The following is a 16,800-nucleotide window of genomic DNA, read 5'->3' as shown; positions in this document are numbered from 1 at the left end:
TTAACTGTGTTGAAAAACTGATTATCCACATGGATAAAAATGAACTCCTACCGCTGCCTCATATCATACCATACATAAAAATAAATTTGAGAAGTTTTTTTCTTTTCTTTTCTTTTCTTTTCTTTTTTTTTTTTTTTTGAGACGGAGTCTCACTCTGTCGCCCAGGCTAGAGTACAGTGGCACAATCTTCTCTCACTGCAACCTCCGCCTCCCGGGTTTGAGTCATTCTCCTGCCTCAGCCTCCTGAGTTGCTGGGACTACAGGCGCCTGCCACCACACCCAGCTAATTATTTATATATTTAGTAGAGATGGGGTTTCAACGTGTTAGCCAGGATGGTCTCGATCTCCTGACCTCGTGATCCGCCCATCTTGGCCTACCAAAGTGCTGCGATTTCAGGCGTGAGCTACCGCGCCTGGCCTTGAGATGGGTTTTATAAATGCCAAATATACATATGAAAACCATAAAACTTTTAGAAGAAAACATTAGAGAATATCTGCATGACTCGGAAGTAGACAAAGGTTTCTTAGACAAATAACAAGAAGCAATAATTGTAATGTTTTGTTTTAATGCATTAGAAATCATCCAAATTAAAAACTTATCAGCAAAAGATACCACTAAGAAAAGAAATAGGCATGCCCCAGACTGGGTGAAAATATTCTCAAAACGTACTTAACAAAGGACTAGTATTCAGGATATATAAAGTCTTACAACTCAGCAATAAAAATACAACAACCCAATTAAAATATTCAAAAGATTTGACCAGACACATCTCAAAAGAATACACACAATGGGTCAATGAGCACTTAACAAAATGTCATAAAGAAATGCAAGTTAAAACTATAATGAAATACCCATTACACATCTACCAAAATGACTAAAATTAAAAAGACCAACAATGCCAAAGTTGGGCAAGAATATGAAACAACCAGAATACATTGATGATGGTAATATAAAATGGCATAACCACTTCAAGAGAAATTCCAGGAGTTTCTGATAAAATTAAACATATACCTATCCTGTAATCCAACAATATCATCCCTAGGTATTTTACCCAGGAGAAATAAAAACACTTGTTTTAAAATGGGCTTTTATAAGAATGTTCGTAATAGCTCTATATTTTATAGCCCCAAACTGAAACAACCTAGAAGTACTGCAATAAGAAAATTAAAAAGCAAATTATGGTATACAATTCAGCCTTGAAAAAGAAACTCCTGATAAAAAAGCAGCAATATGGATAAATCTCAAAAACATCATGCCGAGTAAAAGAAGTTGGACACAAAAGAGCACATACAGTGGGATTCCATTGATTTGAAGTCTAGAATGGGCAAAATCAACCCAAGTAGAAAAATATCACAACAGTGTTTGCCCCTGTAAGGGTAGAGATTAGCTGGAAACGTGCATGAGAGAACTTTCTGGCAATAATAGTAATCCCATTAACAGGGGTTTCGGTTACACAGTCATATGCATTTGACAAAACTCAAGAAATAAACACTTAAGATTTGTGTACTTCCTTGTATGTAAATTTTACAAAAGAAACCACCATGGTCAATGTACAATATGATGAGTATAGTTAACAACAATGTATTGTATACTTGAAATTTGCTGAGAGAGTAGATTTCAAATGTTCTCACCAAAAAATAAAAAGATAACTACGTGAGGTGATGAATATGTTAATTAGCTTGATTGTGGTAATCATTTCACAATATACACATCTATCAAAAGATCACATTTATATCTTAAATATATATAATTTTTATTTCTCAATTATACCTCAATAAAGCTGGAGGAAAAAAGAAACAACCATATACAAAAATTGAACTTGAGTTAATGCTAACTTTGCTGAAGTATGTAGGGGAAACTACATTCTAATACCTGAAATTTACTCTGAAATACATACACAAAAAATGAATTGATGGATAGATAGACGGTTGGATGCATGATAAAGAAAATAAAATATTTGTTTTAAAATCTAGGTGATAGGTATACGAGTGTTCACTGTATAATTCTTTCAACTTTGCAGTACGTTTAAAATCTTTCATTAAATAAGTTAAGAAAAAAGTTTTTAAATAAGTCATTCATCGAATAGAGCATTAGAAAGAAAAGCAAACATCCCTAAAGCCATAAGTTATAGAAATGCAGTGTCAACAATAATATCATCTTATGTTTGTAGGACTTGCTACACTTATGCTCTCATATACACTCTATCATTTGGGTCCACAGAAAATACCCCTGAGGCACAAGAAGGCATATATTAGTATCTCTCTTTTACAGATGAGGAAACTAAGGCAGAGAGATCAATGTGACAAAAGTCACACACAGCATCCATTCCTGCCCTCTTCTGGTTCTTTCTCCCCACTGCAGTCAAAGTAGCCTTTCTACATGCTACACACACACATGCGCGAACACACACACACACACACACATGCATGCACGCACACACACACCTTGTTGCTTACAAATCCTTCACTGGCTTCCCACTGCTGCTACAAGGAAGTCCAAAATATTTAATGTGGTTTATAAGTCACGCACAATCTGGTAAGTCAAACTCAGCAAGCGTTTGCATCTCGGTGCTGTGGTTATACTGGCTTTTTCATAGTTCCTCCTACACACCGTTTTTTACCATGCTCTTTCCATAACTATGTGCATAATTAGGTTAAACTCATTTTTTCAGATCTTGGTTTAAACATCACTTCTTGAGGGAGCCCTGCCCTCTTTCTCCCCTTCTCTACCACTACCAAGACCAGACTGGGACCACCTGTTACACCCACTCACACCATCAGCTCTCATCCAGGTTTGCTCATCTCAGCAAATGCCACACCTGCTCACCCAGTTGTTTAGACCAAAACCTGAGAGTCATTCTTGCCTCCTCTCTTTCTCTCACACCCAACATCCAATCCATCAGCAAATTCTGTTGGTTCTACTTTCAAAATATTTCCTAAATATATCCTTAATGTGACTGCCTCTCAACACTTTAGACCAAACCACTAACCTCCCATCTGCACCACTAACATGGTCTCCAAAGTGGTTCCCTGCTTCCATTTTTAGCCCCCCACCATAACCCATTTTCAACAGAGAAGCCAGAGGGATCCTTAAAATTTTTTTCCTTAAAGAGATTTATTTTATTGTGTAAGAACACTTAGCATGAGAATTATCCTCTTAAAAAATGTTTGTGTACAATACATTACTGTTGACTGTAGATGCAATGCTGTACAGCAGCAGATCTTCAGAGCTCATTCATCTGGCTTGACTAAAACTTCATGCCCCTTGATTAGTAACTAGGCAGTGATCCTTCAAAGCAGGTGATATGGTTTGCCTGTGTCCCCACCCAAATCTCATCTTGAATTGTAGCTGCCATACTTCCCACATGTTGTGAGAGGGGCCCAGTGGGAGATAACTGAAACATAGGGGTGGTTTTCCCCATACTGTTCTTGTGGTACTGAATAAGTCTCACAAGATCTGATGGTTTTATAAATAGGAGTCCCCCTGCACAAGTTCTCTCTTTGCTGGCTGCCAAGTAAGACGTCCCTTTGCTCTTCCTTCATCTTCTACCATGATTGTGAGGCCTCCCCAGCCATGTGGAACTGTGAATCAATTAAACCTCTTTCTTTTATAAAGTATCCAGTCTCAGGTATGTCATTATCAGCAGCGTGAAAGTGGACTAAAACAGCAGGTTAAAGCACATCGCTCCTCACTCCAATGGCTCCCTGCTGCATCCTTAAAATGACCTGCAGGGCTCTACTTGGCCTGGCTCCCACTGCCTCTTCCCTCTCATCTCTTCCCACTCTTTTTCATACTCAACCTGCTCCAGCCACATTAGTCTGTTCTCCAAATATATGAGGCATTTTCCTGACTTAGAGACTTCGTATTTACTGTTCCCTCTGCCTGGAATGTTATGTCTATAAATTACTGCATGGATCACTCTCTCACTTTATTCCAGTTTTGTTTAAATATTACCTCCTCAAAAAGGCTGTCCTTGACCATTATATCTAAAATACCAGCTCCGGGCACTCTCTATCTCCCAGACTTGCTTGATTCATTTTCGTAGCATTTAGCACTAAATGATATTAAATTACATAATCAGTTTTCCTGTTGGTTAATTTGTTTATTTTCTCCCTCCTCAACTAGAATGTAAATTCCCTGAGAGCCAGGATTTGATGTTTTGTTATAGTTACTATAACCTCAATAACTAGTAGTCATTCCATAAATACTTGTTGAATGAATTACTGTTAGTATAAGTCTCTCTGTACTTTTTCTTCATAGCACTTAGCACAGTTTACAATTATAAATTTGTGCAAATATTTTATTCACATTGGCTTCATGAATAGACTATAAGCCCCATGAGGGCAGGAATCATGTCAGTTTTGCCCCCAGTGAAGACCTAAGTGTCTAGCACAGGGTGGGCTTAAAAGTATTCGTTGGCTAAAATGAGTGAGTCAGTGAATGAACGAATGAATGAAGGCATGAACAGAGAATGAATAACTAGTGCTCTCTAGAGCTACAACTGGAGCCTAACAATATTCCTTCCATGGTGCACAAGCTGGAATTTTTTTATTTTTATTTTTTATTGAGACAGGGTCTTGCTATGTTGCCCAGGCTGGTCTTGAACTCCTGGGCTCGAGTGATCCTCCCACCCTGGCCTCCCAAAGTGCTGGGATTACAGATGCGAGCCACTGCACCCAGCCCTACACTGGTGTTTTAGAAACGGGATGAACATGCACAGAGGAGAAAAGAAAGTGAGATCTGGGCTCACGTTAGGACCTTACCTTTCTGCTTGATTAGAAAAGGTAGTACTGGATGCCAATCTAGGAAATAAAGTAAAGAGAGTCACACAAACATCTTAGGTTTCCATGATGAAATGCATTAATATTGTGGGAGGACCTGTTGTGTTTTCAGTTTAGATGGGGAGACATGTATAATGTTGACAATTCCCTTGACAGACAGAGGGCCCACTCAGTGGTCAGTCTCTAGAGTTAAACCTGACCTAGTCCTTGAGACCTGCTACATCAAGTTAGACATTTTCACGGAAACCTTGCAGTTAAAGTTGGTTTTCTACAAAATGGCGCCTGCAGCCAGGTCAAACAGTTATCACAACAACATGTGACCCAGTCCCTCTCCATATTAACTCAACTCAAAATTCATTTCTTTGTATATAACCTCGGAAACCTAACTATAAACAAACCATAAACAGTAAAAGCCTCCATAAGATAGTAAAATAGATATGAGGAATATCTGTCAGCTGTTGAGTTGAAATGAGGAGAAAGGAAATGTTACACTGAGAAGAGAGACGTATTGGTTAAGTAAACGATATGGAGCATGTAATTTCCAGAAAAGTATAATTATACGGTTCTGTATGTGTGGAAATATTCTATATGTTATCGTATAGAAAGAGAATGGACTACACTGATGGGTTTAGAAGAACACGTCTGGATCAGTAAGATACTGAAGAAACAGATAAGGAGAATGTTGCAAATTTATTTACTTGATTAGGACTACAAGTGTAAGAGTGAGCTGAGCCAGACCCCACTTAGAGAGGAATAGGGGGTCCAGCAACCACTAACACCAGACACCATTCCCAGTTGTGTTGTTTACAGACCCTCTCATGCTAATGTCACTACAACAAATAGATAAACATTGGCAAGTAAACTAAACAGTAATTAATGGTGCAGCAAATGAGATTTTAAAGGCTGTACCTACAGAAAGGGATCATTTAAGAGGGATCCAAGCAGACAGCAAAGTATGACATCATATGGAAAAGCTTGGGTGATCCATGAAAGGGTTATGCTGAGCTTACAAACTCTTGGAATTGCTGGGAATGGTCCCTGTGGTCATAATTAGCACAAATAAACAACGTGTTTGTAAAACCACATGACCTCATCTGTTCTTTGTGATGAAGTGAGACATGCCAGGAAGCCCTGAATTAGCTGACAGTTGAATCTGTTTTCTTGGTAGCTTTGGTGATTAGGCTTAGGTTGCTAAGAACTGTGGCAGCTTGCACTAAATGTACTCCCTGTCTCTTGCTAGTCTACACAAAGGAGGTAGAGATTTAAATATATGTGTATGTAAATATGTAAAAATGTATCTGTTACTGGTTTTCCCTTGCTTTTCTTCAAAGCTCGTGTGTTTCCATCCTAACAGTTGGCAATGTTTGAACACATACTGTTCTCACTTATGTTAAAACAAACAAACAAACAAAAAAACTGAAACAAAACCCTCTATGTAGCTATGACAACTTAGATCATCTGTTTCAAAGAGATGATAGCAGATCGGAACAATAATTCTCTCCGTTCTGAAACTAAGAAGCATTGACAGTAGAAATTGTGACCTGGTATTAATAAAAACTCTCAACTCCCCAAGTATTGCTGACACAACATTTATTCTGCAATTACTATGACTAGGTCAAACTTAATGAAGTAATTCCTCTTTTCTTATCTCTCCATATCCCCATATCCATCCCTTACTTGGCACATGGGCTATTTTGAAGTCTCAAGATGCAATGGTCATGCTTACCTTTATACAATCTCTGTCTATATGACTCCTAAGGACACTACCAAAAAAACTGGAGGGAGGGAGGATAAGGAAGCCATACTCTTTTGGGGTTGAGGAATTTATAATGCTTTCCTGTTTGTCTTCAACTTGAAGTCAGCATTTTTTCATTTTTAAAAAAGGATTAAACTTTAGCCCCATTAAGATTCATTCTCTTTCCTTTCCTCAAATGCCAAGAATTTGCAGAATCCAGTTCTTGTCCTACCCCCTCCTTATAAACTTTCTTTAAGAAATGTTTTCTATGCTAATCTTCTCTAGCACTTAGCTCTCTCTCATTCCACTCATTACAGCATTTAATCACACCCTATCTTGTTTGGCTAGTCAATGAGTCCACAGTAACTGTCACAGCAACTATGCCCAAAGTACCTGAGGACAAGAGCTCTGTCTAACACCTGCAGCCTAAAGCACCTGGCACTGTTAGCACAGATTGGAAACGTTAATACGTTCATGTGGAGTTTAATTCAACCCTCTCTTATAAGTTGTGCATGCTAGGACTACAGTTTGTTATTGAATTTGAGCTTTCTTCATATCCATGAAATATATCCTTTATCTTCTAATGTCCTATCTAACAAATAGCATTTTCTTAGCATGAACATCCTCAAAGCAGCTAAGTGTAACCTCTCAGTCAGGTTGAAAGCCCTGTTCCCCAAATGTGTGCATCCTTCTTTTATCTGAGTCAGAAATGTGAACCTGCTGTAATTACTGTGTGTCTCCTCACACGACAATGCCCCAAGTTTCATAGTTAAATGAGGTGTCCTTGAGATTACAAATGCCTAGAAAATCCATCTCAAAACAGGTAAAGAGAAATAATAATAACAGCTAATACTTATGAAGTGCTTACTATCAACTGCTGACAGTTGTGTGCATGGTTACACCCATTAGCTCATCTAGTGATAGGGGTAACAAACAGTGGGGTTTTCTTAGTGCAGTTGCCTCTAGCTTTGCTCTGACATTGTGACTCATGACCCTACGCAGCTGGAGAATTCAGTCGAAAGATGGGTCTATTCAGTTTTTAAAACTAGTCTGAGTTGACCTCACAAATACCAGTATCTACAAGGTGGCTGAATGTTTTACTTTTGAACTGGTAAGATTTTAGTTCAAGATAGAGATCGAATAAAGGACCTTCCTACCAAACAAAACAGAAGCTGACATTCACCTTCCCACAGACTGCATGATATCCAGCAGCAACGGGGCTGCCAGGTCTGGGCTTAAGTGGATGAATGTGGAGAGGACCACGATGGCCAGCCCGAGTGTCTCTTCATCATATTCTTCAAGAATAGCCCCACAGTCATGGCATCTGCAAAGAAAAGAGAGACATGCTTTCCATGAAAGAAAGATCCATGGTCTCAAGATATCATGTACTACACACATGGCTGTTTCTAGTAGGTCTTGGAAAAGTCTCCAAAAGGAGATCAGAAGCCCCGCTCTGGTCATCAGCAGGGGATTCCAGTGCCGCCATCACCACAGATACAGAAACAGCACACATGACAGAGACCATGAAGGTGCCTCTGATGACTGAAAATGTTCTTTCAATTCCCCAGCATCTGGCCTGCATGTGAGTGACTGCTCTCGCTTAGAATGAGTACCACCTGGGCCATCAGTTTGAAGCCTATGGATGAGGGATTTGATGCATTTGACATTATTGCTGAGGAAAGTCAGTAACTAGATTTGTTTTTCATTTGTTGAAGTTAAAAACGAAAAATGCTTAGGCACGGATGGAGGCCTTCAGAAAATGTTCTATTTGTGGGTAAGAGACAGGGTAATCAAGTCTACAGAACCATCTGGGAAGCCTGAGGAGACAATGGAGTCTCTTCACCACCACTCACTCAGATGAGTTTTATGAACTCACCAGGCCTGCAGAGTGTTGTATGTAAAAGCATAAACAATGGCACCCACTCTTAGGTAACTTCCAACTTATCATTGTTTGTCATGTCCTAACGTAGGGTCCATTTCATTCAGCTCGACCAAAGCCAGCTGATAAAGTGAGTGGTTTTACAAAGGGAAGCGAAAGTCTACTGGGAAAGCAGGGAAACAAGAACTACAACCGCTATTGTGATCTTTCCTTCTGAAACCTTCCTAAATATAGGCCAAAGAAAAAGTATGAAAATGTCTTACAAATTGACATTTTAAAATATAGGATTCACATTTCTAAGTAAAATAGAAAAGAAATGGAGTGCACAGAAAGGCAAGTAGGAAAGATTAAGACTTGGGGAGGAGGGTAATCCCAAAGGAAGAGCTGGGAGAGCCCTCCACGGGCAACTCAATGACCTGGCAGCTGCATGAGACAGGCACCTGCCAAGGCAGCTGCATGAGACAGGCACCGCCGCTTCTTCAGTCGTGGCTGTCAGCTCATTACGAATGAGTAATGGATGGCCAGCTACAGGGATACTCACATCAGCCCCTTCCACCTTACCTTCCTCACCTTTTATCAGAAGCATACTGTATTAGTCTGTTCTCATGCTGCTAATAAAGATATACCCAAGACTGGGTAATTTATAAAGGAAAGAGGTTTAATTGACTCTCAGTTCCATGTGACTGCGAGGCCTCACAATTACGGTGGAAGGCAAGGGGGAGCAAAGTCACACGTTACATGGTGTCAGGCAAGACAGCTTGTGTAGGGGAACTCCTATTCATAAAACCATCAGATCTCGTGAGACTTATTCACTACCATGAGAACAGTATGGGGGAAACTGCCCCCATGATTCAACTATCTCCACCTGGCCCCATCCTTGACACGTGGGGATTATTACAATTCAAGGTGAGATTTGGGTGAGAACACAGCCAAATCATATCACCTACCTAATTTATCAATCAGGTCACTTTTACCAAGAAGGCTTCCTGGTCCAAGGGGATTTCTCTAAACTTGAAATCTTACAAGTTTTTTTCTTTTTAGACAGTCCCTCTATCACCCAGGTGGGAGTACAGTGGCACCATCACAGCTCACCACAGCCTCGACCTCCCAGGCTCAAGTGATCCTCCCACCTCAGCCTCCATAGCAGCTGGGACTATAGGCATACACCACCATACCTGGCTAATTTTAGTATTTTTAGTAGAAACAGTGTTTTGCCATGTTGCCCAGGCTAGTCTCAAATTCCTGGGCTCAAGCAATCCACCCGCTTTGGTTATTCTTTATCATACTCACTGAACAAGCATCTGTGTGTCAGGCAATATACTGGAAGAACAAATTATGACTTAAAAGTAAAGCATGCGTCTTCTGAAACTTTCTCACCACCGTGGTGACCAAACTCAAATTCTGTAAACATGGTGAAGAAAATAGCTGTGCGGGCTTACTTGTCCGTCATCACCGTCGGCTGCTCGTCAGTGAATTCTTCGGGTGCAGGCACAAACATACTGACTATGCTTGGTGCTGACAGCAGGCTGGATTTGGTGGCACCTGGGTAAGCAGCAAAGGGACAACCAGTGAATACATATGAGCTTCAAGGGGCCAAGAAAGGCCTGGTTCTCCTCTTAGAAACCCGCCAAAGATCACATTCCCAGGAATGCAACTTGGACGTCCCAATTGTACTGCAGAAAGCCCTCAATCATGAAATGAAGTCAAGAAAGATTGTGATTGGTTTCTACTTGGCTGAAGTGAAGAGCTAGACTTCTCTCTCTTTGCTTCTTGACTTTGAAAGAAATCAGAAAGAGCTCAGGTGTGCCAGCAGGGTCCAAAGACAAAGATGAAAGACAAAGGGGGAAAACTATTCAAGGGTACCCTTAAAAGAGCTACAATTCTTATTTGTAGGCATAAATGCAAACTGCCCATACGATACTGCATTTCTAAAATCACAAATGCATATCAACATTACAGTTTTGCTAATATGGGAAAGTGGTAAGATCCCAGAACTCCATGCACTTAAGCAATGGAAGATCTTTGAGCTAAGAAATATCAGTGTGTTTGTTTGTTTGTTTGTGACAAGGTCTTGCTCTGTTACGCAGGTTGGAGTGCAGTGGCGTGAGCATGGCTCACTGCAGCCTCAACCTCCCAGGCTGAAGCAATCCTCCCACCTCAGCCACTCAAGTGGCTGGGGCTACAGGCACACGCCACCATGCCTGGCTAATTTTTAAGCTTTTTGTAAAGACAAGGTCTCACTATGTTGCCCAGGCTGGTCTCAAGATCCTGGTCTCAAGGCTCAAGGGATTCTCCCATCTCAGCCTCCCAAAGTGCTAGGATTACAGCTGTGAGCCACTGTGCCTCTACTCGCATTTTTCAAACTGAAGTATTTATGAATGTAATATCAAGTTTTTTTGAAGGAACCATCCAGTGACTCATTCCACGTCAGCCAATCAATACCACAGTGTTTAAAACTTTGGGGTTTGATGGCTTCAAAGAAATCTGAGGCAAGAATCTTAGCAACATGCTCCAGGGATGAGTAAATCAGTCTGGAGAGTCAGGAAGCTTTCCTCCATTAAGGAAGCCATTAGTGCAAGATAGAGTCTCAGATGAAAATGAGGCCCCCAAGAAGAATCTCAAAGTGATCATTCAGAATAATGCCATATTCTACAAAGTAATAACTAAAACTCTAAATTCTTCAAACAGGAAAGAAGGCAGAAAAATCCAACAGTCATTAAATAAACTTTCTCATCAAAGAATTAGTATCTTGGTGTTGGGAGGAAAAAAAAAATCTGGTATGACCTTTCCTCAAATAGGAGAAAGAAAATGATTCAGACAATGAGTTTCTAAAGGAATCAAAATATTCATAAGCTAGCCAAGTGGGCAATGTGTTTCGATCTGAATTTTAGGAAGAAAAAATGGTGTTGAGCCTTTGAAAAGTCAAGATGCTTCTATACTACAGACTCCTTTGTCTGATCAAAGATTACACAAATATAAAAAGCAGAACATTTACAAATCCAAACTGCAAAGGAAAGTATCTGAAAATATCTTTTTCTTTTTTTTTTTTTTTTTTTTGAGACGGAGTCTGGCTCTGTCGCCCAGGCTGGAGTGCAGTGGCTGGATCTCAGCTCACTGCAAGCTCCGCCTCCCGGGTTTACGCCATTCTCCTGCCTCAGCCTCCCGAGTAGCTGGGACTACAGGTGCCCACCATGTCGCCCGGCTAGTTTTTTGTATTTTTTTTTTAGTAGAAATGGGGTTTCACTGTTAGCCAGGATGGTCTCGATCTCCTGACCTCGTGATCCGCCCGTCTCGGCCTCCCAAAGTGCTGGGATTACAGGCTTGAGCCACCGCGCCCAGCCCTGAAAATATCTTTATGTCACTTCCCAAGCTCCCAAATGGGAATCCAAATTTTACTACTATATTTATCAGCTATATCCAAGATAACATCCTTCCCTAAGTATACATAAGTGTATCATTCACAAAGATCTTCAATTGTTTCATAAATATGTTACTTTGAGTGGAAGCAACAGTATTACAAGCATAAATGTACACTGATTAATAATAGCAAAGGCAAGAAATAATCCAAGACAAATGAAGACACAATTGATTATTAAATAGCACAGTAAACAGCATGAAGTTGCTTCAAGAAACCAAGACACAGAAAATTTAAATTCAATACCCCACATTTCTTGAACATTGACAGACCACATCAACCAGATGTCAAAATGCTTGTCTAGAAGTGGAAAAATTCAGCCCATACAATGTATGATGATAAGTACATAGACTTACTAGAAACATAAGAAATTGATTTTTTAATTAAAAATCCTCTGAGTCAAGCCTTTCAGAAGATTATTGCCAATTCCTATTATATAGTAATCACAATTAAAGTCAAGAAAAGGGAGGGACTTGAAGTCATTCTGGCAGTTTCAAACTAATTATTTGCCTAACACAAATGCCAAGAAAGAGGTGTTTTTGACAATAGCATTGTGAAGTTGTTTTTCCATGTGACGGAATGTATGATGCAATATTTATGGCTGTCATCTATAAAAGCAGACACGTTCAGTTATTGGACACTGACCCCCATAGGGCAACACTGGCTGAATCAATGGATTCCTAAATATTGCTACTGAAGTGGGAACACAGAATAACGTACTAGGAGGAGGTGGAAAATGCGAAAAGGAAGCCACAGACCTCAGCCACCTTTGTTATACTTCAGTCACAATAAGTCTGCAATGTTAAAGGCAGTCCGTATTACCTCCAAGTTGCTGCCAACATTTCTGATGCCTCCACTACTGGCTCCCCATCTGAATAGCTGAAGTGCACTCTACACTGAGCTAGCAGCAGAAACAGAAGGCTCTCAGAATCTTGAACGAAGAGGGGCCCACCTCCAGAGCCCAACTTTGAAGCTGAAGATTTTGACAAAAAGTCCCTTTGCGAGTCTTGGATACAGGAGAAATTATGAAGGTGTTTGTCTCAAAGCAGGCATGCATGGATCAATCCCCCAGCTGCACTGATGGGCTCTTCAGTTTACCATGAAAGAGACTGACTTTCCATCTTAGTGTTCTCATCACCTCATTCTACTTTTGCTGCTACTGAGTCACCAGATCATGAACAAGCACCAAAGATTTGTTCAACCACCCTTGCTTCTACTCATCAAAGCTTTTCCTAGCCTCATAGATGAGAAGAATCTCACCTCATCCAATACAGGGACTACAACTGCTATTCATTGCCAAAGAAATGTGAGCCAAAGCTGGAGATCAGTATCTCCTAATTCCTTAGGAAAATTAGAAGAGTGACATGGTCTAGAAAAATAGGTCTACTTGATTTAAAAGCCTAGTTGTGAGATGGGATCATAGTTCTTTCTGGGTATTCTGTTTTTCTGCCAATGATAGGCAAATCTGCCTTCTCAATTAAAAAAGAACAAAGGTAACAATTAACTACTTTGGTAGTTAAAATTCATGGGATTAATTTTGAAAATGAATATTCTGACCTTAGCACAGACTGGCCTTCAGCTTGATTCCGTGAGCAGCATCAAGTCAAGTGAATCTTTTCAATATATACTTCAGAGAGCTGGAAAGAAACTATTAGCCTATGACCTCAATATTCTAGAAAAAATACAGATTAGCTGGACCATGCTCAGAAGAGTAGATATGGCATGATATGGAAAACTGATATGTCTGAGAAGGAATGCTGAAGGACCTAGGAATGTCTGGTCCAGAAAAGACTGAGGGAATAAGCAATGCCCAAAAATAATAGAAGAGGCCAGGCCTGGTGGCTCATGCCTATAATCCCTGCACTTTGGGAGGCTGAGGTGGGTGGATCACCTGAGGTCAGGAGTTTGTGACTAGCCTGGCCAACAGGGTGAAACCTCATCTCTACTAAAAATACAAGAATTAGCTGGGTGTGGTGGTGCATGCCTGTAATCCCAGCTACTCGGGAGGCTGGGGCAGGAGAATGACTTGAACCCAGGAGACAGAGGAGGTTGCAGTGAGCCAAGATTGCACCACTGCACTCCAGCCTGGGTGACAGAGCAAGACTCTGTCTCGAAATATATATATATATATGAAAGAGACTAGACTTGTTTTGTGTGCAAGGGTTAGAAAGTCACTATAAGGAAGAACCATTGGCCATGTTCAAAGATGAGATGTCACGCACTCTCAGCCACCGGGGGTGTTTGGGCAAAGGTCATCCCCACTCCATGGAGCTGCTAAGAAAAAGGCTGTACCTGCTGGGTGACCAAATGATGGACATGTCCACTCTCCTTCAGCTCTTATAGTCAGAGACTCTGTGACTCAACTAACCTCTCATCCTCAATGGTTGTCCCTCCAGGTCAGGATTTAGGCACGTTGGCACGTTACACTGGCGTTTCCCAGGCTGTATCTGTTCTGTGGATAAATAGAGGGTTTCAGTCTTTGATGTGGTCATCTTAGCACCATTTAGAACATGAAGAATTTAACCAATCATCTCTTGGGGCCATTTGTTTGGTCACTGTTACTATGTATGATTAACATTTTCAGAACACATCCTAGATTTTAGGGTAGGGTTATTTGGGGCTTTACTACAAACCTGCCATTCAGTTCTATGAAATGCAACTAAAAGCCGGACAGCATCTAAAACTATCCCAGAAAGTCCAGACAAGCGCCCCATCCTGCCCCCCCAAAAAAGTTCAAATCTCATATCTCCAGATAGGAAATGAAAGGCTAATATCACAGCCATGACAGAAATGTTTTATGCAAATCAGTAAGTACATAAGTGTCATTTGGGACAATGGCCAGAAAGGTCATACTGAAAACATGTGGAACTGGTAGAAGGAAATGACAGGCGTTGGACTAAGGGATGGGGAACAGGAATAAGGGGGAGGGGGCAAAAATGGAGGCATGGTGCTTCAAAAATGTTTGTTCACATGAAAGATGAGGCAAAGCTGTAAGTCATGGCGCCATGCATGGATGGAGAAGAGGCAGGTCTCATATGCATGGGTGGAGAAGAGGCAGCTCTCAGGGCAGAGTTGGTGGTGCTGAGGTTAACTGGTCAGATCCATGTTTTAGGTTGCCTTTCTTAGTGTGCCCACATGGCCACATTTGTTCTTGTGGAGACCAGCAAGTCACTGAATCTACACGTGTAGTTTAAAGTGACATGCCACCTAACACTGTACTACACAGTCACAGACTCTCCCCTGGGCTCGGATGTGAGGAGGACTTTTTCTGGCACTAATCAAAACAAGAATATTGAGATGACACTCATAGGACTTGGTGACTCGAGAACCAATTTGGAGGATGGAAAACAGGGCCAGGAAAACTCAGGGGAAAGAAATTCAGACAGCATATAAATGGGAAATACTAAATGAGAAACCAGAGTGACATGAACAAGGTTGAAATCTGGTTGAAAAGTGAAAAATTCCGTTAAATGGGTTATTTGGCATCATGTAGATTTTCTTAGATTAAAATTTGGACTGAAAATTGAGATCAGTTTGCCTTTTATAACTACTGTGTCCATCAAACTAGGTTGTCATTGTAGTTGGAATCTAAACAGGTTGGTTAGCTTAGGCTGAGCTACCTGCTGCAGAAAACAGTAGCAAGGTAAAATCATCTTCAGAGCCCTCACATCAGCATTTAATTATTGGAAACCTAATCAAACAAAAGCTGCCATTCTCAGTTCCTTACATAGTTTCATCTCCATAAAGAAGAAAGCACAGTCCTCTTTGGTGTAGGCAGAAAGACTTCATTCAAACCCAGTGAACTGAGGATGGCTGTCCAGTCTTTCTCCTTCTCTCCCCTGCCTGTTGGCTCTTGGCTATTCACTGCTCACTACAACATATCACTAAAATGAAGAGAAAACACTAAACCTTTAAAATGTTAAGAACCCTTATAAAGTCCAGGAGAGTTGAAACTATCTGTTAAATGTGAGATTGGTTATGCTGTGTAGGATTTAGTTATCTAGACTAGAGCTCTCACTCTCTCTCTCTCTCTCAGAATAATGAGGGCAAGTAAAATTATGTATATAAATACTATGGCTTTGAAGAAAATGAAAGTATCTCAATATTTTGCTTTTGTGGGTATTATAATTCATAGTCATCAGGAAGAATATTAAAATAATCTCATATCACTGCAGCCAGAAAGTATTAACCACGATACCAAAAGAGTCCGATCCAAGGGTAGGCCCCAGAGCATATTACCATAATAAGCCCTTACATTTTAGTGGTGCATGCATGTTGCAAGGTGTTTTCACATATGTAATCTTGTAACTCAAATGACCCATTTAATTATAGGAAAAAATAAAAAACAGAAAATGCAGGCACTTAAGAGGATTGCGACTGTACTACTAGCTTGATAAGGTAGTACATGTACAAAACGTGGTAACAAAGTTTAGAAAATACAGAGTGATCATGTTTAGAATAGACATGTCATGGCAGTCAATTCTTACTTTAAAATTGAGGTTAGATGCAGTTCCATCTTATGAGCATGGGGGTGTGCGGCTGCAACCTGGTGACCCTGCTGGCTAAAACACAGAACTCATATTCCCAAACCTACTGGCAGATCACGATGTCACTAAGCTGACAATTGTCATCGCTATTGTCATTACTATAAATATTCCCTTATTTAGGGGGTACTTTGTAGTTTATACAACAGAGAATATTGATAATCTGCTGTGTGTTTTCTTTTTTATTTGCATCATGAAACCATAGTTCCATTCCCTCCTCCCCAGATCAATAACCTAATATGTGGAATCTGGGTCTTAGAGAGAACAAGAGTTGGGCCAGCCTCAACGGAAGAGCGTGTCACTCTAGAACACTTGGGAAGTTTAAATAGACTTACTAATTACCTTAGGTGGTTTTGAAAAAATCATCTGAACCAAAGAACATGAGAGAAAATCTATTATTTAACAAGGGAGCAGAGTGGACACAGAGAAAGTAGCATTCGCTAAT

At 40.4% G+C, this 16,800-nt stretch overlaps 1 protein-coding gene across 3 annotated transcripts in view; it reads right to left on the bottom strand.

Moving 5' to 3' along the window:
- UNC79 (unc-79 homolog, NALCN channel complex subunit) overlaps positions 1-16,800 on the bottom strand; it is a 371,443-nt gene that overhangs the window by 58,742 nt on the left and 295,901 nt on the right. For all 3 annotated transcript variants that reach the window (XM_025391814.1, XM_025391812.1, XM_025391813.1), the window contains 4 exons: positions 14,180-14,263; positions 9,836-9,938; positions 7,701-7,841; positions 4,765-4,803 (listed from right to left, as the gene is read on the bottom strand). In XM_025391814.1, coding sequence (XP_025247599.1) covers positions 4,765-4,803; positions 7,701-7,841; positions 9,836-9,938; positions 14,180-14,263 — 367 coding nt within the window. The remainder of the gene's footprint in view (positions 1-4,764; positions 4,804-7,700; positions 7,842-9,835; positions 9,939-14,179; positions 14,264-16,800) is intronic.

The sequence above is a fragment of the Theropithecus gelada genome, chromosome 7b, assembly GCF_003255815.1.
Source record: "Theropithecus gelada isolate Dixy chromosome 7b, Tgel_1.0, whole genome shotgun sequence".
NCBI lineage: Eukaryota > Metazoa > Chordata > Mammalia > Primates > Cercopithecidae > Theropithecus > Theropithecus gelada.
The sequence above is the reverse complement of the archived record's forward strand: the minus strand, read 5'-3'. Positions and strand labels throughout refer to the sequence as shown.